Here is a 25,439-nt window from a genome sequence, read left to right as displayed (position 1 = left end):
CCAGTCTCAAGAAAAGAGGAAATGCACAGACTCATACTAAGATGTAAATTATCAAAAAGTGTTGAAAACATCAGCCCTCTGGGGGGTGCCTGCACGTTATAGGAACTTAAAAGCTTACACTAAAAGGATGAAGTGGTGTATCAGCAATCAGCAGTTGGGGAGAAATATTGGGGATCGAGGGTACCTTGGTGCACCCCTCAAATCAGACCACATCACAGGAAGTAATTTTTCCTCACACTTTCACTTGATCCTATTAGAAAGTTAGAGTGTTTTTTTGGTTTTTGTTTTTGTTTTGTTTTGTTAGAGGAAGATTAACCCTCAGCTAACTACTGAAAATCCTCCTCTTTTTGCTGAGGAAGAGTGGCCCTGAGCTAAAATCCATGCCCATCTTCCTCTACTTTATACATGGGACGCCTACCACAGCATGGCTTTTGCCAAGCAGTACCATGTTCCCACCCAGGATCCGAACTGGTGAACCCAGGGCCACCGAGAAGCAGAACGTGTGAAATTTACTGCTGCGCCACCGGGCTGGCCTCCTGTTTTGTTGTGTTTCGGGTTTTTTGCTCTGATTTGTTTTTTAATTAGGCCAATTGTTTAACCCCTGTGGTCCTCAGCTTCCCCAAAATGGGGGAAAAAACACAGAGGTGATAATCAGACAACTCTTCTTAGCGATGCCTCTGGGCTGAGATGTTTGAGAGTGCATTTCTAAAGAGTTAGTAGTAAAGCAAACCAAATATATCTCAAATTGCCTCGTTCTCTTCTCCAAGGAAAATCTAAGCCGTGCACCTGGCAATCCCCCAGAGTAAAGTGGGTCTTCTGTCCACTCCCAGGAGGCACTAGCGCCATTCAGACTAGATAGAATGAACTCTCAGCCATAGCCAATTTAGGGGAGGAAAAGTTGCAGATGAGTGCACTCTCAAATGAAATAAGAACGGAATGAGAAAAAGGATGGGAAAAATAAAGGGAGGACTTTTTCTTCAAAAAGGTGAGGGAGAAATCACTCTTCTTGCTGTTGTAAGGCTTCTACATAACTACAGCAATCAAGACAGCTACACGTGGTAAAATTGCATAAAACTATACACGCACACACACATACTATCACACACAGATGAGTGTGTCTGTAACTGGTAAAATCTGAGTAATCTTTGTGGATTATACCAATGTCACTCTCACGGTTTTGATATTGTATTATAGTTATGTAAGTTGACAACATTGGGGAAGGAGGGGTGAATAGTGCATGGGACCTCCCTGTAGACTTTTTGCAACTTCTTGTGAATCTATACACATTTCAAAATTTTAAAAAGGTGCGGTAAAAGCCACATCCCAACATAGGGTGCTGCTGCCTTCCACTGTGGTGTCCTGCCTACTAGACTCCAGGAAGAGGAAGGCCGGCTATGGCAAGCGTTAAGCAGGCAAGTCCCTCTGCAGAGATCCAGCCTTGGACTCTCCCTAGGGACTGGAAACGAGCAGCAGCAGCAGCAGCAGCTAGTCTTGGCCCTGGACATTTTTCTTGCCTCTGCTAATGCTTTAGATCAGGCCCAGAGGCTATCTAATATAGGGGCTGAGACTGATTTCCTTGGAGTCCTTGAAACAGGGAGCCTGGCAGAGGGAGGAAAAATAGCAGACCTCTCAGAATACTGTGAGTGCCAAGAGAGTAGAATGGGCATGGGTCTTGGGGGCAGGCATCAGGGTGCCTCACTGGAGAAAATCCTAACATTTGACCTTTGCCCTTTTCAGAGACCAATCAAAACAAGAAAGGGGCAGAAGCAGCCTATTTTACTAAGTTGTTTTTAAACTGCAAAATTGTATGCCTGGCTACCTGCTAGTTTCCTCTCCTGTGACATGAAGAAGGAATGAGTTTTTGCTTCACTGAAGATTCTACCTCTAAGCTGTGTCCTTAAGGTATTACATGTTAACAAAATGTTGACAGATCAGACAGGATTTTTAAATGCTTCTTTTTTTTGAGACTGTGGTTTTTTTTTTTCTTAAGCAGAAGTACTGCTAGCAGCACCATCAGTGTTCATTTCATCAAAGGACTCTCTAAACATATCATATATTTATTGCATCTTTGGGAGTAATAATTTTCTTTTCAGCTTTCAAATTACTACATATTTGTTACTGCACCACTGAGGGAGGAGATCATTTGTTATTAGTTCCTCGTCTGATGTGAAACATTTAATTTGAACTGAAACCACCGCAGAAGAAAATAAACAATGCATTTCATACACAAAGTGTCTGCTTCCCTCACTGGGAGGCGGTGGGAATCATTTTGGCCATATGGTGGGTATTTATCATCCAATGGCTCATGAGCTTCTCTGCTGTCTGTCTCCCTTTTCGCGTCAGACCTGGCCACTGGCTCTTTTTCAAAGAGGTGAGGTCAGCTGACTTTCAGACAGAGTTTCTAAACCCTAGAAGCTCATTAAAAGCCCCAGGGGACATTTTTTAAAAATACCACTGAGCAAGCCACACCACTCTCAGGTCTGTCCCAGGGGCGGGACAGTTTGGTAAAGTGGTTGCTCTCTTGGGCCCTGAAGCCAGACCGCTTGAATATGACACCCAGCTTTGCCACTTAAGACTGTGAGTTGGTGGACAAGTTATTTAATCTCTCTGGGCCTCAGTTGCCTCAAATGCAAAATGGGGGTCATCAGATTATCTAAATCACAGAGTTATGGTGAGAGAATTCAAGTAAAGTAATTAAAGCAAAGCCCGACTCACAGGAAGTGCCTGTTAATGTTAGCCATGACCTTTACAGATGAGCACCACCATTCTTAACCTCCAATAACAAAGCTAGGATTTATCCTTTTACAAGTTGCTCTTGTCCACTGAGATTTTCCCCAGTCATTCTCGATGGACTCCCAGATGCTTCACAAAAAATAAAAAAAAATCTACAGAAGAGAGGGAAAAGCCCAGAGCCCAGAGCCAGTTTCAAAGGAGGCCCAACGATTATAAAAAGGAATACCATGCTGTTTGCTGTGTTGCTCAGGTGTCTATAGTCACATAGCCTAACGCTCTAATCATTGTCCTTCCCTTAGCACCGCGGCAGGTGATCTCCACAGAGCAGGTGGTCAATCAAGATTGGGTGGCTGTTAAATAATATAAAGTGCTCTGTACCTCCAAGAAGGTTTACACATATTTAAGGTGCAATGTGTAGTGTTATTTCCAAAGCCTTTTTAAAATTTTTATTTCTTTTTTTTTTTTTTTTAAAGATTTTATTTTTTCCTTTTTCTCCCCAAAGCCCCCCTGTACATAGTTGTGTATTCTTCGTTGTGGGTTCCTCTAGTTGTGGCATGTGGGACGCTGCCTCAGCGTGGTCTGACGAGCAGTGCCATGTCTGCGCCCAGGATTCGAACCGACGAAACACTGGGCCGCCTGCAGCGGAGCGCGCGAACTTAACCACTCGGCCACGGGGCCAGCCCCTAAAATTTTTATTTCTTAAAACTAAAAGAGTTAAAAATCTCTTCTTTCCAGGGACACGAAAGGGAGAGTGATGAAAAGTCTTTTACTTATAGTAATTTTTGGATCTCTTCTGGTTATTGCTTATTTTTTTCACCCCCCATATTCATCTTCTTTTATTGATGCTCAACTACAAATCGTAGCACTGTGTTTATTATGGCTTATTCATAACTCTGAATAAAACATCATTTGATAAGTGAGCATGAATCACTAGCCTCTCTTATCTAAATCTCTCCCTCTACATATTTCTAGTGTCCATTAGCCCATCAGCCACAGGTACTAAGCCAAATATATTAAATATATTGTCCTTTCCTGTTAGAGATAGGAATGACACTTTGGCACAAAGTTTAAGAGCCCCCAAATCACATTTTGACTGTCATTTTCAAAATAGGAATATATTGTATTAACTTTAACCCTCAGAATGCAACTACCTGTCTTTAAGTGAGGCTGTTAAAGAAACTAGTTTATTGTTAAAAAGATCTGCTTTTTCCACTTCTGGACACAACAGGAAATTAACATAATGGAAAGTTACTAACACACAATATTCTTTAGCACAGTCCTGTCATATTACAATAAGGTTTTACTTTTAGACCTTTGAGCAATTTAATCCAGTATGAATTTCATGATCTTAAGAGAACAATTGACCAAAAAATGGTGGGGAGAGGGAAGAAAGAAAGCATATTACAATCAGGAGGCTAATGGCCTTATGTGAAAGGTAATTTTGCAAATGCTTTTCCTTTAAAGTGAAATTGAACAAAGGCCAGACTGATTGCTGAGGGAACAATGCTACCATGGTTAGGAGGGAGTGAGTTAATTGACCTGATAGGTTCTTTCCATATGTGAAAGTCATGACTTTCCTACAAACTCATCCACAGACAAATAGACTGTGATCTTTCCATGTATACAGTACAAGGAAACATGTAACGATTTGAGCCCTGGGTCTCCCAACAAAAGAGTTCTGTTGAAATTGACACATGGGAAGATCTTTTCACTCAGAAGACAATGTGTACTCATTTGGCATTTACAGGTTCAAAGCTGCTAGACAAGGAACTATCCAGGAAGCAATCTGGTGAGGTGACAAACTTCAGTCTCCCACACTCTGTGAATTTCCAGTCCATGCCACTTCCATCTGCTAAAAGTACAGCAGCCCCAGCTCTGGCCCCGCACTCCACATTCAGAGCAGATGTTCTCGCTGGGAATAGGTTTCCCTTTTAAAGATGAACCATCAGACTCCGTTATAATCTGCTCTCCTGTCATTTGCTTTGTTACACTTTTTGTGCCAACAGATTGTGAGACACCAAACATTTTAAGCGAAGCTCTGTAAAATTGCTAACATCTAGCAATAAATATTAATGCTCAACTGTTACATGATAGCTAGAGGTGGATATAAAGTGGGCTAACATTTGACAATAAGTGGCAAATCATTATTTGATATTCATTTTAACAAATGTGGTCAAGAGTGAGCTCATTATTAGGTCAGGTATGAAATGCAGTTTTATGTGGATTCTTATATAGCACTTTCTTAAGGGAAAACCATAAAGGATGGCTGAATGAATGGCAAGGATACTTTTTTATATTGTAGTCAGTTGGGCTGGGGAGATTGGGGGCAGCGAGACTGAGTCTATACTTTCACACTCACAGGTGCACACACACACACCCGGGGCACTGAAAAAATAAGTAGTTCTCCTATTCCTTTTTCAATATAGACTTTTCCCTCCTCTTAAAGCTTCTAGAAGAATTTACTTTTAGTGCCAGGAAACTAAGGTACAGAAAGTTAAGTACCTTGCCAAGCTGGAAAGAAGCAGTAGACTGGATTTGAACTCTAGGCTGTGTGAGTCTAAAGATGACAAGTGTCCTGCTGCTTCTTTACCCAGGGACACAGTACCATTCTTGAAATGCCCCACAAAATGCTGCTGTGAAAGCAGCCTGCAACACCAGCATAACTCAGCAGAACTTCTAGAGACATCAGGCCAGCACTATCTCAGAAATTGAGCAGCTAACTGAGGTAGCCTTTCAGAGACCCTCACAGCAAAGCACATCAGCTTCTGCAGTCTGGAAAAAGCTACCAAAGATCCAAAAATGATATTAGTGGTTTGAAAGTAAATAAAAACAAGGGCTGGGGGTGGGGAGGTTACAACTCTGCTATTTTGTAAGATGGACTGTGTCCATGTATTTGGGTAAGGTATTTTAAATACTTACATGGAGAGTGCTACATGATGGTACTTAGTTAAGGACATGGGATGTGGAGCCTGACAGTTGTTTCATTGGTAAAATGGCAATCATACGGTTGTCTATCCTTTAGAGTTGTTAGGAGGATGAAATGAAAGAAAATACGTCACACTCAACACAAATACTAGAACAGAGTAAGCTCTCAAAAAGTGTCAGCTGCTGCTATTTTTGTTGTTTTATAGTAGTTAATTTTCTTGCCTATCTCCCCAAATAGTCCATGAGCCCATTGAGTACAAAGACTCTTATTCCTCTTTGAAAGGTGGTAGAATGCAATAGTTAAAAACAGTCTTGGGAACCATACTCCCTGTGTATAAGCCTGGCTCTGCCACCTCCTGCCAGAGAGGTCTTGAACAGGTTATTTCTCTCTCTGTGTCTCAACTTCCTCATCTATAAAATGAGCCTAAAGATAGAATCAACCTCATAAATGTGTCATGAGGGTTAGAGTATAAGTTCCATGAGGATATGAATTTTTGTCTGTTTTGTTCAATCGTGTAACCCCAGTGCCCAGAACATATCTGGCACACAATTAGTGCTCAATACAAACATGCTGAAAGGTTATAGATAAAGCCCTTAAGACAAATCCTGTACAAATATGTGAAGGTTAGCTATTATTGACATCTGTACCATGGGAGCCTGGTACAGCACTTAGCACAGATTAGGGCCTCAAGAAATGTTTGTAGAGTGAATGAATAAATGTTCTCCCTCTAGTCTAGACCAGCACTCCCACATGAAAAACTATTAAGGTATTAAAGTTTGACCTTTCATCCCCATGGCTTCCCTCTCCTATATCACATGCTATGTAAATATCTTTAGTAGTGAAGAAAAATTTCTGAGGATCAAATGAAATAGAATATCAGACATATGAGACCTCATAGATCCATAATTCAAACCTTCCATTTTGCTGACTTATTTTATATTCATGCAATGTTATTTTATTGAGCACCTACTATAGGCTTGATCCTGTGATTAGAGGTAGGGCCTACAGTGGTAAGCAAAATAGTTTTGATCCCTGCCCTCCTGAAGCTATGGATCTTACAATCTCGTCATTTCCCTCATCTTTGGTTCATTTTCCACATCTGTAAAATTAAGGAGTTGAATGATCACTAAGGTCCCTTCCAGCTCAGAAATAAAATATAACATGCAACTTAAAAGCATGGGTTTTCAGAAAAGGCTACAAGTAGTTCTTGAACCCCATTTCTGGTGCTTGCTAGCTGCTTGAACCTGAATCAAGACTTTCTAAGCCTCGGTTTCCTCATCTGCAAAATGGGAATGATGACTATAGTAACTAGTGGACTAACTGAGAATATATATATATTTCACTTTGATGGTGCTCAACAAATGGTAGCTCATATTATTCAAGCTTTCATTCTCTGACGTGCAATCTGCAAGGCACCATGTGGGAAGTTGCTCCCCATAAGGCCAGCTGTGTCTCTAGACATCAAATAGGGCCAATCTGCATATCAGAACTATTTTTCTGAAATGTCTTTGGATTTCATCTCCTTTTGACTGAGCCTGAGTTGTCAGATGAAAAAATGAAAGCCCTTGGTCCTTGCAAAGCTTTCAGTGTCACATTGCTAGACAGCATCTGTGTATTGTGTCAGATTGTGATATATGTGAAGGAGAGGAGAATAGTCGGGCAGGGAAAGGGGATAGTAAATGTCTAGGAGGGTTACTGAAAATTTCATTAGGGCAGCCAGGGAAGGCCTCACTGAGAACTGCACCCAGAAATGTGTGTTTATTTCCTTGAGGTTTCCAAATGTCCCTTTCTTACACTGTTCTGGAAAGGAAGGCCTTCTTGTGCTCACTGCCTTCTGAGACTGCTGTTTTGATCACATTACTCCTTGGTCTATCAAAGCCAGGTGCAGCTCCCTGACAAAGTGTCAGAAGGGATTTTAAACATCTTCAGCTGCCTTTGGAGACCTCAGGAGGGATTCGTCCAAACCTAATATTTGACCCATCATCTGAAAATAAGTGAAAAACTACCATAGGCTCAACTCAAGCCCCACTCAGGTGCAGGTTCTGGAGCCCAGCCCAGTCCTGCACATCACTACCCCCAGGGCCAGTCTATGGCAAATGAGCATGACCCTCCCTGATACAACCTTATTATAGAGTTCTTTGTGTCATTTTCTAAGCAAAATTATACCACTGTTTACTATTTGGATCATTTAATGGCAACAATTACTGACCCCAAAAGTGGAAACACTTGTAAGTACTCCCCCTTCTCACTCACCCCATCCCGGAACCTCCTAAGCACTTTTCCCCCTACAGACCCCCCACATATATGCAGTCAACACACATACACACACACATCTTTTTTGTCTCCAGTGCAGTCAAGGTTCAGAGATAAGAGTAGTGAAGATGGTGGAAAGTTAAGCTTGACATTTATTCCGTGAGGAAACACTGCAGTAAACTGTAAAGATCTTACATCTTTCAAGAAGCATAGAGCTTGAACTTTAAGAAGTCGATGCATTGCAAAAAAAAAAAGGTGAGTGAAAAACAACTATTGACAAAGTAGATTACTTTTCCTGTGGATTTCAATGCTAAAGTGTAACAGTGAATTAGTATTTCATCAAAAGGAAAAGCCCCAAGTAGAATGAATAAACTGAGCTGAAAACTGTGGAGAAGAAAGACGTTAACCATCATACACCGAACCCATAACCTCTGGTGGGTTGTACTCCACCAGAGGCTCAGTTTTCTACTTTTCCTTAGTAGAATTTTCCCAATTTCAGCCTGCAAAACCTGGAGAAGCCTCCTCTTTCAGGACCAGACTATACTCTTAGTCTTCTGATTGCAGGGAGATCAAAATGTCAGAACCTCACGAGGCAGAGTCTAACCCAGGGTTCCCATTCCCCTTTATTATCTATGAAATACAACACCCAAGTGTATTGACAATTATTAAAGCTGTATGATGGGGACATCACATTCATTACACTACTCTCAACTACTATGTATGTTTAAAAATTTTCATAGTAAAGTTCAAAAACTCAAGGCTCAAATAATTTCCAGGTACTACTTACTCTGCTTCCAGCCTTCTACCGACTTGAAGGAACTCTAAGTTGTCTAGATGGTCCTGATCCCCAGAAGTGGCATCACACACTTGATGATTGGAGAGCAGGCAAGAGAGGGGATTTTGCCTACAGTTCACTCATGCAGGGAGCACTGCTCAAAAAAAATGGATGAGGCTGTTCTGACCCATTAATTACTTTTCCCAGGGCCTATTAGAATTTCCTTTTGCCTCATTTAGCTTGGAGAAGAACAAGTATCGCCCTAATCTAGACATATAAAAAAGAACAAGTTCGTTATTTCAAAATGCTGCAAATGATGTTATCTTACAAGGAAATAGACACTGTGAAAGGCATGGTTATCCTCCAGTCTATATAATCAGAAACACCTGAGTCTGAAAACATCTCAAGCACATTCTAATTGCCTGCCTTTTCTCTCCCGCATGGCCGTATTTTCATTTCTCACAATTATCTTTCCTCCCCTCCCTGTTGCCTATTCTGTTTTACCCACCAGGACCTCATGCCTCCTCAGCATTTTATAATTGTTCTTGCCACTCTCTAGTCTTTGTCTTCTATTAATATTTATAGCCCATTTTTGGCTACAAAGAGGCAGTGAAGAATGTAATTGGTCCCTGCCTTTGACTCTCTGCAGTCCATGGGTCAGAGAGATACTGTTAAATTCTGAGTCAGATTACTGCTCTGCTCAAAACCTGGAGATGCCTTCTCTCTCTGGACCTAATACCCATGTGGCGACTAATTCAGTTTCTTTAGGTCTTCACTCAAAACTTACCTTCTGAGGGAGGCCTTCCCCGGCTGCTCTAACTAAAGTTTAAGTAACCCCCTAAACACACTATCCCCTTTCCCTGCCTGTTTCCTTCTCCTTAGCATTTCCCACAATCTGACATAATATATATTGTACTCATTTATCTTATTTATTGTCTATCCTCCCCACAGAGTGTAAGCTCCATGAGGGCGAGGGTTTTTGTCTATTTCGTTCACTACTATATCCCCAGCACCTAGCAGACTGCCTATCACATTTATTTATCACAAATATTAAGTACTCAATTAATACTTGTTCAATGAACGAATGAATCAGAAACCATGATAGGTATATAAATCTGTGTGTGTGTGTGTGTTGGTGGGATTGTAGGTTGAGGGATAGGGTAGGAAATAGTATTATAGGATCATCTTCCTCTAATCACACCAATATAAATTCTCTCATTTACCAACTCTTTTCTCTCATTCTTGCCCTTTCATCTTCAATCACATAATAAGATCTGTCAAGTTTTCTTCCTAGTACCGCTGCCACTGTCCTAATTCAGGTCCTCATATCTTGTGCCTAGATTATAGCAAGAGCTGTCTACTTATTCTCCCCAATGTCCAACCTACTATCAATTCATTCTTCAAAATGTCCAGCACTCAGCAAACACTCAGAAGGAACACATTCCCCAGGCCCCTGAAAGCTCATGCCACATGCAATGGGTCCAGGGTTATAGAGGTAGAGTTTTGGTACATGAGGCTCAGAGTAGAAGGAGGGTGGCCACAGCCAGATTTCTTATGAAGTTCAGAGATGGATTAATGGTTGAAGATAGAAGAAAGACAAAGTCAGACTGAGGAGAAAAAGGATTGGTCTGATTTCTCAGACATGATGGGAAACACTAGAATGAGAAGAGTCAGGAAAGAAAATCTAGGAAAAATAACTATACGGCTAGCTATAAGATTCGAGCTTCTGCATTCTCCCTCAAAATTTGTAAGGTGTGTAGGTGACATAATCTGGAAACTCAAACTAGTGTGCTGTGAGACAAACATAACTCCTTCTCCCTCTGAGTTGCATTCTTTGAAAAGATTCATTTTGCGAAGTTGAGATGGAGATTGAATTTATGTTAAATTGTGCTTTATTTGTCATATATGTGTAAGTACTTATTCACATAGGTATGTGTGAGCATTATATATTGATAAAGAGCTAGAGCTTGTTTTGTGACTCATTGAATTTTTTTCTCTCTTTAGTGATTGTGAAAATTATTTTCTAGCTCATTGCCTGCTAATCAAGGTTAGATAAATACTTCATTTGTACTTGGAGGGGAAGAAATATAAAAAATAAGTATGACATACAAAGGCGACATTGGTGTGGAGCCACTCAAGATCTGGGCTTGTGAGTAAGGCATTGTGTGGTACTAAATGTCTCTAGTTAGAGCACTTACTCCTCGGGGCAGGGGGTGGGGTGCTCTGCATGTGAAAACTGGGGGATCTTTGGGGGATGCACGAAGTCCCAGAAATTGTAAACAGAAGTATTTGTATACACTGCTACAATGGTAAAGTTTAGTAGTTGCAACAGAAACCGTACAGCCCACAAAGTCTAAAATATTTACTATCTGGCTCTTTACAGAAAATGTTTGCTGACCATTGGCATCCAGAGTTGAATAGACAACCTCAGAATGCACTGCAGGTAACAAGGGTAAGTATTCAAATGTTGGTTTGATGCCGAGTCATGATGCAACATGCATTTCTTACTAGGGGAGCAATCTAAAGAAATTGAAAAGAACTCTTGTAGTCCACGTTGAGGAGTTTGGACTTCATCTTAAGAGAAACCATCAACAGATGTTAAGCAGAGTTGTGATTTAACCAGCATTGTTTTTTAGCAAGATTCTTCTGGCTGCAGTGTGAAAAATGTGATAAAGAGAGGCGGGGTGCATAGGAAGAGGCAAATTAGCAGACAATTTCAGTTATCCAGGTGAGGGATGGCTGTAGCCTGGACCACAGTTGTGGCAGTGGGAATGAGGAAAGCTTATTAGACATTTTGGGAAAAGCTTCTCTGTGTTAATTTGGGGACATAAACTACCTCTGTCTTGGTCTCTGACACTCCATATTTTTCTGCTAAAAGGAAAAAAAGTGAATGCTAGAATAGCGTTGGCAAAGCACCTCGGTGCTTAGCATTGCATGTAACTCAATTCTGACATCCAAAACCCTGAGCACCACATCCCAGACTGAGAAAGTGCTGGGCCACTGAGGCAAAGTGGACGAAACCACTTCAACAACAAGAATTTTAAAATGAGTTGGTCTTTAAATTCATTATATCCAGGCCTCCTCTGGGGAAGCTGTGTTCATTATCAAAGACTTTATGCATGTCATTGGGATCATTCCTCTCCTCCCTTCCCATTTTTCTTTGTCTGACCTCACTTCCTAGTTTAGCTTCATGTTAGGGCTCTTGCTGACTTAGAAGGACAAGATAAAGGGAGATAAAGGGCTTTGGGGCACCTATCAAAACCCCCAACTCCCCCTGATCTATGAGGCAGGCCTGGGAACCGATTCCTCGGCCTCTGGTGGGCGAGTACTCACAACTGATTCAGTCACTTTTCCCAGATAATTTTTTGACTCCTTGATATTTTTCCTTGCAATAGCCTGGGGTTTCAATTTCTTTTTTAAGTATGCCTCCTCTCCCCACCACCAGTACCACCCTGCTTTAGCCCTCAAATTCCCTCACCCTCAACCAACTTTCTGAATCTAAAAAAGTCACTGAGGCCTGTTGTGAGCATATATTGGGATTGACTCCAGCTGTGCTGACCTGTAACACACATGAATACATCCTTGACAGATTGCTAGAAACCCAGGGGGAAAGATGAATATAGGGTTACCAGACTTTCATTTTAAGGGCTGTTGACTAGCTAGAGTGCGCAGACTCTAAAAGGAGCCATAGTCCTGTCATGCATGACTAATGCAACTTGAAAGGCAGGCACTGGGTATAAAAGGAGTAGAGAGATGCCTATGAGGCTGATCAAAAGCCCCCTGGCTTGAAAATCCCACTGCTACAATCACTTCTTTGGACCATGACATTGGGTTCTCAAAGATCTCAGTTAAAATGTCAATATGTTTCCAGATGGATAAATGCCTTAAGACATTAGCATCCATTGTTAATATTCTAGTCAGGAAGAACTTATCAGGTTGATTACCTGTCCCTTAAGAGTAGCTGAATACAGTAATAATTTCTAAGTAGACAGACATGGTTTTGAATCCTAGATCTGCTACTTAGTAACTGTGTGACCTTGGGCAAGTCCCCTATGCTCTCTAAGCCTCAATTTATTTGTGATTAAAATGGAGATATCATTATCTACCACATAAGATTTCTGGGAGGATAAAATGAGATGATGTTGGCAAAGTGTCTGGCACAAAGTAGGTGCTCAATGAAAGTTGGTTTCCTTAGACCCTAGCAGAGAAAAACCTAGAAGGGATGGGGCACAGCTAAATTCTAGAGAAAATTTAGAGTAGAAAGGGAAGTAGAGGAGACACAAGAGGGGAGAGAGCTCTGGTTGGGGAGAGGGGGCATCAAGAAAAACATGGACAGCTGAGGGCAACTAAGGCTATGGGCATCTGAAGGAAGTCAAGACACTGAAACACAGGGAGAAGGAAAGCAGAGGACTGTTGGGACCACTTGCACGGTTCCCTCCTCACTTCTGGAAAAAAACAGTAGGGGTTCCCAACAGGCCTCTGAGAACTCCCTGCGGCACACTGATCATGAGAGGATGGGGTGGGGTTTCGGCCAGTGAGCCAGGAATCGCATGTAACTAAGAGAATCTTGTGTCACTTCCCACCCGTCCTCTTTCTCTGCATCCAAAGCAGTACAAGGATAGAAGTGTCAGACATGTGCAAGTAGGCCATTTTTCAACATAGAGGAAGGTTAACACTCAAAACTCTAAGAGAACACCTCTCTGCTCCCATCCTAGAAAATTTCGTCTTGGGGCTTAAGGGTCCCATTCCCTTACAAGCGGTAGCAGTGCATCCAAGATGCATCTCTCTCAGGCATACCTAGACCCCCAAACCAAAATAATGAAAGTGGTTTCTATCTGGAGACCTGGAGCAGCTGTCACCTTCCATCAGAACCTGCTCTCTTAGGCATCAATTCCCACCGTGGTTTCTTGACCCCAAACACAGTAAATCAGTGACACACATGAGGTGAGTCACAAGCACTTTGTTACCAAGATGAAGTGGATTATTTTAATAATTTGTTTTGTTTTGTAAATCTGAATAGCTTTGAGGCTATGCCTCTAATCTGGTCATTCTCCCACTTTAGGTAGAGGTGCAGTACTTGTCCATGACCTTGGATATACCTATGTTGCATATGTGAACGCCCCTCATCATGTGAGAATTTATTTTCTCTTGCTTGTTCCTTGAATGATCTTATTTTAAGGAGAGGTTGCCTTTAAGGAAGGGGCCGAAAAAGCAGGAGATGGAAGAGGGTCAAAGAAACTTCTTTTCTTTGCGCTTTTGGTGTGGGCTAACCCAGAAGCACTCATAATAACCTGCTATGACTTAATGGCCGCCAAGCCAGTGACAGACCACCCTCCTTCCAATACACTTTTATGAACATCTGTGAGTCTGTGTGAACATCTGTACATACATCAGTGTATGTGATTTCGTGTGTCCCAGCATGTCTGTGCTTGCATTCTGATTTAACACCTGCTAAACTGCAGCACCAAATAGCTGGCTATTGCTGTAGCTTTAGGGCTAATTCTGGGGAATAAGATGCAATCTCAATTTAATACAGGTGGGTAGAGATAACGGGAAGATGGAAATTCAGGGAAACAGTGGATTTCCTTGAGGTCATCTTTTTTTAAACTGTCCAGAAAGAATAGGTCATACTGAAGGAATTTAGCCTTTAACCACTAAAAGCACTATTTGGAAATGTTCCGCCATGCTCCTTTTATTCCTCTACCCTGATTTTTTTTCTGCCAGTCGCAGCCAGAATGAATACTTACAGCCCAATTGCTAAGTCCCAGAGCATAATAGTTTGGATAAAGAAAGCTTGTCAGGGCTTTCACTGCAGCCTTGTTACGTGCAAAGTCAGAGCCTCTCCTGTTGCTTCGCTTTCAAACCTGAAGGCATCAAAGGGGCAGCCAGGTCATCTTTGTTTTAAACTCTCTTTTCCCCTGCTGTCAGCCTCTATTATTTCTCACCTTTTTTAAAATTAATTCTTCTGAGAAGTCCCACTGTGAAGTTGGCCTGAAATGGTTTATTTTAAAGAATGGTTTTAGTGCTCTTGTTTAAAGTCCACCCAGGAAAGTCTTTACCATCCTGGATATGAATGGGTCTCCCTCCTCAGGAAAAGGTATTGACTGGGGGGAAGCGGGGGTGGTCAGGAAATGACTGGAGCCTGGCTGAAGGAAGAGTCCCCTCTCAGCTGGAGAACTGGTGATTGTGTGAAATGGAAAAGCCAAGAGGAACCCTTTGGGCCTGACCGTCAGTGACCCCACCGAGGGCTGGTTACCTCCTAGGCCTAATAGTCACCCCCACCCTCAAGCCAACCAACACTCTCCAAGACACATTTTACCAAACGCTCAATAATTTTTCCATAATAGCCTTTAATACTAAAATGCATTAAATTTTTGAAGCAGAGAAAACACATTTAAGGGGGAAACAGAGAACCACCAGATAAAAGGAAACAATGTGGCAGATAACACCATTTAAAACATAACTGTAATAATTTAATAAAGCTGCTTTATCATCTTCATAAAATAGACAGTGGTGATTCTTTTTTGTCTTTTTTCTTTTTACAATGATTCAATCACTGTGAAAATGTACATAACATACAGATCAGCATATACAACAATTTCATCTTCATATAATCAGCAACAGAGACTGCTTAATGAGACATACTGTACTTGCATCCCTCTAAATTTCCACCCTGGTTTGACAGGTAAACAGTAATAGTGTCATCAGGCTCATTCCCCTCACTAGAGGAGCGAAGGCGTAAGCCTTTTGCAACTAATACCTTAGCATTCACATAGCACAAGGAGGTATTTGTTGCTGAATTTCTAGCTTGAGCTAGTCTGGCTCTTGGTCATTAAAGTCTGTATCCTAACCTTCCTCAGCTGAACGCCAGCGAGTGCCAGTAAAAATGTACTTAACCAGTGCCGTAATGGTGTTAGCTGGTTTGTTTGCTAAGGTTGACAGCAACTTGCGGTTAGTAACAAGGTCATCTTTAATTGCCAACACAGCTGGAGCAACAATCAGCATCATCAGTTTTCCCTAATGACCTACAGTGCTTTCCAATCAAGATCAGGTTTTTGTGGGTTGTTCCTTACCAAGAGCGCCTTACAATATATATTTCAGACAAGGTGGTTGATTTTCTTTGTTTACAAAAGCAATATGAGTTCTATTTGAAATTAATTCACTTTTGCACAACATGTGACCCACAGGCCAATTCCAGCCTCACAAGAAAACAAAGAGAGCTGCAACAACTTCATTAGGACAATGTGTTTTGCTCTGGAATATTCATTATCAATATAAAGCCACCCGGTCCCAGCCCCACCCCCACACATCCCCTTTGAATATTACTTTGTTACATACTTAAACTAAAGAACAACATCTCAATACACTTCAGTGTCAGCAGATACAATTTGACTCATGAAATGACATCCTTAAATGTAATTTTACCGAGAAGGCAAACACTAGAACTGTATACAATGGACTTAAGCTCATTTATGCCAGTTTTTCAGTCAGTTAGGGTCTTATTACCCTGGGTAAAGAGCCAAGTGGACCAGACTTGTCAGGATGCTTTGGGGAACATTCAACATCAAAATGATCCCCATAAAGTGAATTGGAATTGCTGCCAGAACCTCTATTATGTACAATAATAATCCTTTTCCCACCCTGGATGCCCAATCAAGCTATCCACTACACCTCCGCTTCTCCCAAAACTACCCTTTGTTCTTGCTGCTTCCAATGGACCACTTTTGTTTTGCTTGTTAATGATATGATAGAGCTATATGAAAAGTTGAACTGAATTCCCTTCATACAATCAGTTGTATGCTGAAGTAACACTATCAGGATGATACTCTGGGTGGTTCCAGTTTTCAGAGTTCTAAGTTGTATTCGCTTTAACATTTTTGATTAGTGATCAGTGAGTTACCACACCAACGAATTAGTTTAAATGGGCACCTTAGGTGCAATTAGCTCTATTAGGCAGGTTTACTCAGGAGCAGTGATACTCAAAGTGTGGTCCCTGGACCAGCTGCATCAGCATCACCTGGGAATTTTTAAATAGGAAAGAAAGCAAATGGGCCCCACCTCAGACCTGCTGAATCAGAAACCCTAAGTTGTGGGGTACATCAACCTGTGCTTTAAGAAGCCCTCGACCTTTAGTGGGCATCTGATCCATATGGATTGCTAGGCCCCATTCTCAGATTTTCTGCTTAAGCTGGTCCAAGGACAGAGAATACCATTTCCAACAAGTTCCCAAGCGGTAGTGTTACTGCTGGTCCAGGCACTACACTTTGAGAACTACTGCCCTTCAGGAACTGCAGGATCCCTTGGCCCATTACCTATTTGGGCAATAAGGTGGGCCATAATTTACTCTACTGGCTTTAAGAGGATCAAGGGGATGGTAAGTTTCATTCTGAACAGATTCAAAGATTAGTCAACATAGAGAAAAGAAAAAAGAGATTCCACATATATGGTTCCCTTCTTCCTATTCCTTGTATATAGTATATTCCCATGTTTGGGAAAAAGCAATCAATCAATGCAAACTAAACCCTTTTATTACATGAAGAAGAAGTTTACCTGCCCAGGGATGTGCCCAAAGCAGTTGTTAGTAAAGAAAGTCATGCCCCAACACAACTCCTTCTCAAAAGGGACATCAGAGCAAGTGGAACAGAACTCCCTAGGATTTAGGGACTAAAATTACTCTCTCGTATTTAAATGTGTAACATGTTTACAAAGGGAAAAGGAAGAATACTTGGCCCTCTGACCTTTGTGGCTTTTCATCAAACATGTTGAAAAGAAGGGGGAAAAACATGAGCCAAGGGGAAATTTAGGATCCTTGCACAAAATTCCTATTTGCAGACACAGCCTGCTTATAAAACCAGTTTACAAAGCCCTCCTAGGACGCACTTGTGCTTCTGGGAGGATGTATACATCAGACAATTGTAGAGAAAAGAAGATATTTTCTTAATGAGGGTAAGTCTCTGAACACGCTCAATAAAGGGTTTGGAAGCCAAAAAATCTCTGACTGCCACTGAGAACAAAGTATTTTGATAGGAAAAAGGGATTGGTCCATAGTTTGAAACTGAATTCTGAAAAAAAATTGGAGTACAAAAGAAACCGAGAAAAGCAAAATCAATGCCAATCCTACTTGAACCATTTTAAACTTGGCTGGTAAGAGGCATGGCAGCCAGCGGTCTCTCTGGCTCAGCCGCCACATAACATATAATGTTCCCACTTGCCACAATCTTTTCAGCTCCCTCATTCCCACTGAGCATAGTAAGAAATACACCTGTACAAAAACTGTCAAATCTCACTTGAAAGTGACCTTGAGGTGGTAGCTAACAACATAATATCAGGATGGATCAGTTGAGGAACAGTCTAAATTCGACAGGCAGCCATAACTTAAAGGGAAAAAATTTAATTTTTAATGTGTTAATCAAATAGTCACTTGCAAACAGAAATAAATACCTAATTCAAAATCTACGACTAAAATGAAATGAATCAAAGGGGAAAAAAAGAGTGTATGAGAGAGAATGAAATGAGCCACAATGAAGGTGTTATGGTAATTGATCTCTAATTGTGTCAGTTTCAGAAGGAAATTTGCAGCCATACCAATATTTTGCATGAGGTAGTATTCAGCACTGAATAAGAAATAAGGATGAATTTGTAGCTTCATTATAGGTTCTTTTTCAGAAATATTCTCCCCTACCTAACCCCAACCCCACAGCCTTACCCACCCCCCTCCCTCAAAACCCTCTCCCTCCATAAAAGAAAATATTCCTAGTAATGTATAAAGCCAGGAACTCAGGCAACAATAACTAAAACATGTAAAAGAGCTGACTTATCTACCTAAACTTAAGAAAATAAATCCTCTTTTGCATTCTAGTGCTCTAACCTCTAAGTCTTTTTTCTGGGTACTCTCGAATGTCAAAAAATGAAACAAATGAGAACAGAACCACAAAACTTGTTTCTCTAGAAACAAGTCTTTTAAGACCAAGGCAGAGCAAAGGTGACATATTTGTTTATTTTTAAGTAACGAACTCTTAGGCCACAAGAATACTATGTTGGCTAGTGAATATTAATAGACAGTTAATAAATGGGGGAGTTGGAGCAATGTTAAACAAACAAAAAAAGAATGTGCGTAACGAACTTGTTAATAAAAAACGGTGTATTCCTAGCCTACAGCAAAGAGTTAGCTAAATCTAAGGGATTTTTATTTTAATAGTTTCCTGTTCACATTCTTAATTTAAAAAAGTATTGTCATAAAAACATGAGTTCAAGTGTCCAAGTGTCTCCATTTAGAAGGCACAGAAATTGGATTTGTGATGCTGTTACTTGTTACCTGTCTTTTCCTAAATGTACACTTTGTACTGCTTACTCCATCCCTATTTATAATCCTACAATACAGAGCAACATGGAGTTCTCAGTTCCAGCCCATGATGTGCTTTGCAGTCTAATTGTAATCGTGATTGGGAAACACTGCATCAGGAAGTGTGTGTCTGAAAAGATGCTAATTTAGATCCCAAAATAGAGTCAGTCTTTTTGAGTTTTAGATGATTGGAGATAGGGAATTTCTAAGCCTGGAAACTGATAATTTCAGGAGCAACTTTCCTGTTTAGGGCCTGAAAATTAGAAAAATCAATCTCATAAAACTTTCAGCACAGTATTTCTGACAACTTCAAATTAGATACCAGAATATCCAAAAATGACTTTCTGCAATGATCTATCACGGATCTGGGCAGAAGACTGAACAGCAGGAAAAATACTCTGCAAGATGGTGAGTAATCACTACCTGGGTATCCTCCATGAGTGAGTATCCTCCAAGTACTCAGTCTACATGTGTGGTGTTGCTCATTCACTTGCCGTCTCAGTTGTTTGCGTTTTATTTTTGTCTGTAGTTTTATTTTTTTTTTAAGAAAAAAACACCAACCTCTAAAAGCCTTTGGCCATCACCACACACATAGCAATTTGCAATATCAAATACAACAATAGCACAGCTAGCAAAAGGGTTCTTAAAGCAGGGGTGTCCACAGCAAAGTAGCGGCATTGGAAAGTACTTGAGCTTCAGAAACAATCTTTTGGGGGCTTGATTTCACGTCACTGAATTAATGAATAGTACACAATAAATGACCATTAACTTGTCTACACTACAAAACAGTGGCGAGCTTATTAAAGGTGTCCAGAGCTTTTTTTTTTTTTATCTTTTTTGGTTTTTTTAATGTAATCCTCCACAAACCATGGTAATTTATATTATCATTTTGACATAGAAAAATATATAAATTCAAACACTTAATACATAATACTTTTCACAACTGAATTTGTCTCCGTTTCCTCAACATCAAGGCCCCATGAACAACTCAAGCCAAAGCCAATTTGCTCCAACTGAACACCCCTGCCTGATGAAACGAGAGGGATTGTCACAGAATGATAGTCATTTATAAACAATACATTTAGGGAAAGCTCTGAAATACAGCCACTCAAGAACCAACCATTGGTGAGCAATTAAAACGATCAGCTCCTGCTTCTTCGCTAGCCAGCATGGTTTCTCTCTCTTCTTCCTCGAGACTGGTTTAGAGAACGATATCCTTCAGACGCTTCACGCCAGGAGACTCTTTGTCGCGACCCTCCTTCAGAATGGGGTTGACCTCATGCATGACTTTCTCGCTGTCAGCTCCACGGGGCTCAGCTTCAGAGGGACGAGAAGGGCCATTGTTGACGTTGTTGACATACTGCTCCAGGTCGCGGGCTGGGGGCGCCAGGGCAACAGTGTAAGACACGGAAGGCTTGGTGGGCAGAGGGCTCTTGAGGTGCAGGGGGGAGGTGACAGGGCTGATAGCCTCACAGCCATTACCTGCCTCCCGGATAGCGCCGTTGACCTTGGGGCTGCAGATGGTCACATCAACAGTCCTCCTGCCTTTCAGGGTGGGCCTCTCCTCAGCCGGGTGGTCGCTGACATCTTTTCCAAAGGTTGCGAAAGTCCGCTTGGTAGGGCCGCAGTCGTCATAAGCCTCAACATCAGCAGCAGTAGCTTCAATGGACAGGGCGATGACGTTCCTCACGTGCTCGGGGGACTTGGAGCGGGTGGGCATGGGGTTCCGGGGCATCCAGCACCTGTCAGAGTGGCCAAGAATCCGGCATTCTTCCCTGCAATGAAATCCTTCATTCTGATCTGTTTGGAGAAAAGAAAATGTCAATTTCATCAGCTTTTCCCAGGAATCATTGCTACTCCCCAGTGTTCTGGTTTCTTAGGTACTCACTGGCCCTCCTGGGAAATGGCACTTTTCGATAGTCCTTTACTGTCTTTTGGGACAAGTGTGAAGAATTGGATTTTTAAAAGGCTGTAAATCTTCCCCTGTATACTCTTCCCCTTTATTATTATTATTTTTATTGCTGTTCCTACTGCTGACAAAACTAAAAACCTAAAGGGAAACACATTATGATGAAAACATATATTTAAAAAAAGTTTATCCTGAGTTTTAAGGTGCTGAGAGTCAGCATCTTTATCAACAACTCCTGCTAAAAATCAGTATTTGAAATTGGTTCCAGCAGAAGAGGAAGTGGATGCAGCGCAGGGAATCCAACAGTCACTATATCTGAGAAACCTTGGCCATATTTTTGAGCAACAGCACTGCCAACCACATTTCCACTCTACCTGTCAATGATATACAGTACTTAATTTTAGGTTGCTATCATGCTGTTTGAAAACCTAATCACATCACTTCTTTTTGACCGCCAGTCCCACCAGACAATCTCCTCACTAAGCCATTTACGTGACTTGATTTCCCATCAGAGGGTATATACTGAGATCTCTTCCTTCCATCTGACCCATAAGCTTCAACTGGCCCTATGCACACATCACCCATAGGTTGAGCATCATTTGATTATACCCAACTAGCCATCCCTCCTTATCTTCCTTATCTGCAATTTTATTAGGGTCACATTTCTTAAAGAAATCTTCCATGGATTACTTTAACCCTGACATAGAATATCTCAGCAGTTAAGATTCATGATTATTGGTGAGATATGTTTTTCTCTTTTCACATCAGGTTCACTTAGGGTTAAGGCTTTAATTTGGCTCTCAGAGAGGCTTTCTAAACGGGCTTCACCAAAGCATGGACCAGGGTTAACTTCTCTTCCTCTCCATGAAAAACTGTTAATCTCAATGTTTGGTTTATAGCCCTACTTTTCCAGATCCAGTTATATTTATGTTACATTCTTGCATGAGGATGACCTAAGGAAAATTTTATCACGTTGCACAGTACACCAAAATATGAGCAGCCCAACATTTATAGAAAACCTTGGGGCAGGATTGGAAGAGGTGGGGAGATAAGGAGAGATTGCAAAGACAAAAAAAATACACGCCAAAAAAAGTTGGAAATACATGCTATGACTGCTTTTTTGCAGGGGAAAGAAGTCTGTAATTCAGGATCTTGCCTGATATTTGTCTATATATAACACACCTTCCTTATACACTTGTATTCCTATTTTTTGTTTGTTTGTTTCTTGATTGTTTTTAAAGAGTAAATGGCATAGCAAAGAGGTACTGCTCTGCCTCATTCATCAAAGGTTATTTTGATAAAGGGGCACATGGGAGGGGGCTCAAGAAATAATGGTTGAATTGGGTGTATACTTCATCATTTGGAGCAAAGGCGTTGGAAGCAGCCAAATGTCAAGACCTAATCCCGGCTGAGTCCAGATTTCCACACACCTCTGGGAACGGCCTTTGACCTTGTTTAAACTACCGAAAAGCCAACCAAAGGTAAGACCTCCTTCAGTGTACCTGGACACAATTTGCCAATTTATCTTTAAGATGGCCATTTTGAGCTCCCTTTCAGTGCTGAAGAATGAAATACTCAGAACATTGAAGAGTTGAAACCAAGTAACAAATGAGCATTATCACACACAAGATAAGTGCCTTCCATGTAGATAGGACAATGCTTCTGCAAACTCCAGCACAGTTCCACGTCATTGTTTCATGGTCACCTCTGCAAAATGAAGGGTTTGTCAAAGTCCTTTCTCTGCCTCTTCCCTGCAAATTCTCAATGCTGTCATCTGATAGCCTATCATCATTCAAAATGCCTATGTTCCTGGGAAGCAGGAAGTATGAAAGTAAGGGCAACATGTTGGGACATACTCTGGAAACACTTACTTTGTTAAGACCCAAAGATTATGAGTGGAAAAGTCTACAGCTGATCCACCCATAATCATTTCATCCAAATCTAGGGCTTTCCCCTGGAGACCCCAGGATTCCTCCAGTGGGACAGAATTCACATCTTCAGAGTTTCCCAAAAAGATATTTCTTCCTCTCCATCTCCTCTGAGACCCATCTGGCAACCTTCCAAGTAATAGCTCTAAAGAATTCGTGTGTTGGTTTAGGGGTGGAGAGTAAGGAGGTGGAAGTGGGGAAACAGTCCAATACTTAACTTCTATTTCTACAAATCTGAGTCCCCTAGAAGTCAGCCAAAAAAAAAAAATGTCCAGGAGGCTGTGGGATCCCTGTCCTTTTTGTCCCTAACTTAGGGCACAAAGGCATAGAGGCCTTTGAGCCCTGGAACCATGGACATGTGACCAGCTATGAAGAGGAAATCCCAGCTGACCTTCAGACTGATATTACAGGCCACTTGTTCGCATTCCTAAAGCAGAACAGTAGTGAACTACAATCTAGTAGAATCTTCCCAATGGGCTCAACATAAAGCTCTCATTTCTTTTAAGTTTTTAGTATCAAGTGGCTGTCTTCAAATTTGGAGACAGTTTTTTTTTTCAATACAGTTAAGTAGGAGAATGCCATCCATGAATTACCCTGAATCCAAGTACAGTGCTCCTTCCCTATAGCAGGCTGCTTCAAATGAACCACATGAGGAGACCTGGATCATCAGCATACACAGAGGGAGAGCAGAGACCCCAGAGACAGACACCTCTAAGATCTTATAAATCTAGGAAGACCAGAGCAAGAAACTCAGTCTTCTCAGAAGCTTCTCTGCAAAGGAAGTATTTGCTTTCAGTTTACCCCCTGCCTAAGAGAATAAGTCACTCCCTGGGAAGAGGAAAAAGTAAACTCAGTCAGCGCCCCCAGGAATGCAATCAGTCTAAGCCTACCCACCAACATCACTAAGCCTACCTCAGCCCTATATGAGACAGAATAATACGCAATTTTCTTGGATTAATTATGTGAACTTATTATGTGCACTGCTCTTACCTCATGCAAGTAAAGACTTGAATCTAAGAGACTCATTTACTCACAATATCTCACCCCTATCTTAGATCTGATATGTTTATTTCCTCAAATCCCTACCAAGCGCAGTGACTTGTTGCTTATCACTTTTGGTATCAGACAACACTTGGTGACATTTGTGTCAACACAATTAAAACCAAATCTAACCTAGCTGTAGTGTTTATAGCCATATGAAATATGAAAGAGAACATGGTGAATATGGATAGGCAGGAAGAATGTCTTCCCAGACGAAGGTCACCTACATTCATAAATGTACTGCAGATGAATCACCTTTCAAAAACCAAAACTTCAGTTTAGCAAGAAAATTAAGTGTATATTAAATGCGAGAAAGTCACAATACAAAGCCTCTTAAGAATAGCAATGAAGACAGACCAGATGTAAAAAAGCAAACAGACTACTTCTGGAATTGCAAAGGACTGGAAGATATTATGTGCCTACCTTCATGTAGTATTGTGGCTGGGGACGGAGGTACGAGACTAGAGAGGAATCATTTTGTATCATCACAAATTAACTGTCAAGACGCTGGCTCCAGCTGAAACAGAGGTAGGCTAACAATTCACTAATTCCCTGCTAAGAGTCCTCTTATGAGCCTGTTTGTGACTCTATATGTTGCTACATCTTTCTCTGAAATTATTGTCCTGAGCCTAGGCAAAGCAAAATGTAAGACTCTAAAATCCACACATAGTTGTAGAAATTCAAACACATTACCATGTACAGATGAATGAAAGCAGGTGTCTTTAATTCAAATGTACACATGATTGGGGTGAATGATGAATTTGCAAATTGGTCTTCCCTGCTTCTGAACTTGTCTCTAGGATTTGCAAAAAAGTAAAGAATGAAGAGAGTGCACAGGTTCAGAAGAGGGACACAAATCTCAAGGCCATAGAACCCCTTAGTTTAAAACAGATCAGATCATTTTAGACAACAAATAAAAAATACAGAGAAAAAATAAAGCTTCTTCAATCTAGGTAGTAATAAGTATTTTGGGGGTCACAATTTGTCATTAGGGATCTTGGTGACAGAATTGCAAAACCTCTGGCAAAAAAAAATATTAAATCTTAAATAAAAGCATCAGTCTTGCGAGAGCATGGGAGGCATAAGAGGCAGCAATGACTAAGTCATGATGGATGAGGAAGTAATTCAAATAGAAAAAGAGCAGAATATGTTATTTGTGCAGATAATAGCAAAACCTTTTGCAGCAATTACTCCCTTCCTCAGGACACAAAACTGCTGTCTCTTCAGATGTGGGCAAACAATGTGCTTCCACACTAGAAAGAGCCTACCCAAGGTCCCAACCAAAGTAAAAAAAGAACATGATGAAAACCCCATTGCGGGCTTCTCTAGACTTTCAAAGTTTTGGTGGAATAGAAGAGCTGAGAGGCTCTGTTGGGTTTGTATAGATGTCCAGCCACAATGGATGTGTTCAATAATGCTGGCAGTTCTTTACTGTGATTCAGTTTGGGTGTATGAACTCAAAGATCCCAATGATCAGAGACACAACTCCAACACTAAAATAGTTCAAGGTAACAGTTACAAGAGCAATGTGT

General features: G+C 41.1%; 1 protein-coding gene across 3 annotated transcripts in view; it reads right to left on the bottom strand.

The window, feature by feature from the left end:
* Nucleotides 1–18,425: 18,425 nt before the first annotated feature.
* Nucleotides 18,426–25,439, bottom strand: part of PCDH19 (protocadherin 19) — a 96,377-nt gene continuing 89,363 nt past the window's right edge. For all 3 annotated transcript variants that reach the window (XM_046674034.1, XM_046674032.1, XM_046674033.1), the window contains one exon: nucleotides 18,426–20,829. In XM_046674034.1, the coding sequence (XP_046529990.1) occupies nucleotides 20,231–20,829 (599 nt within the window). In that variant the 3' untranslated portion in view covers nucleotides 18,426–20,230. The remainder of the gene's footprint in view (nucleotides 20,830–25,439) is intronic.

The sequence above is a fragment of the Equus quagga genome, chromosome 10 (assembly GCF_021613505.1).
Source record: "Equus quagga isolate Etosha38 chromosome 10, UCLA_HA_Equagga_1.0, whole genome shotgun sequence".
Classification (NCBI taxonomy): domain Eukaryota; kingdom Metazoa; phylum Chordata; class Mammalia; order Perissodactyla; family Equidae; genus Equus; species Equus quagga.
The sequence above is the reverse complement of the archived record's forward strand: the minus strand, read 5'-3'. Positions and strand labels throughout refer to the sequence as shown.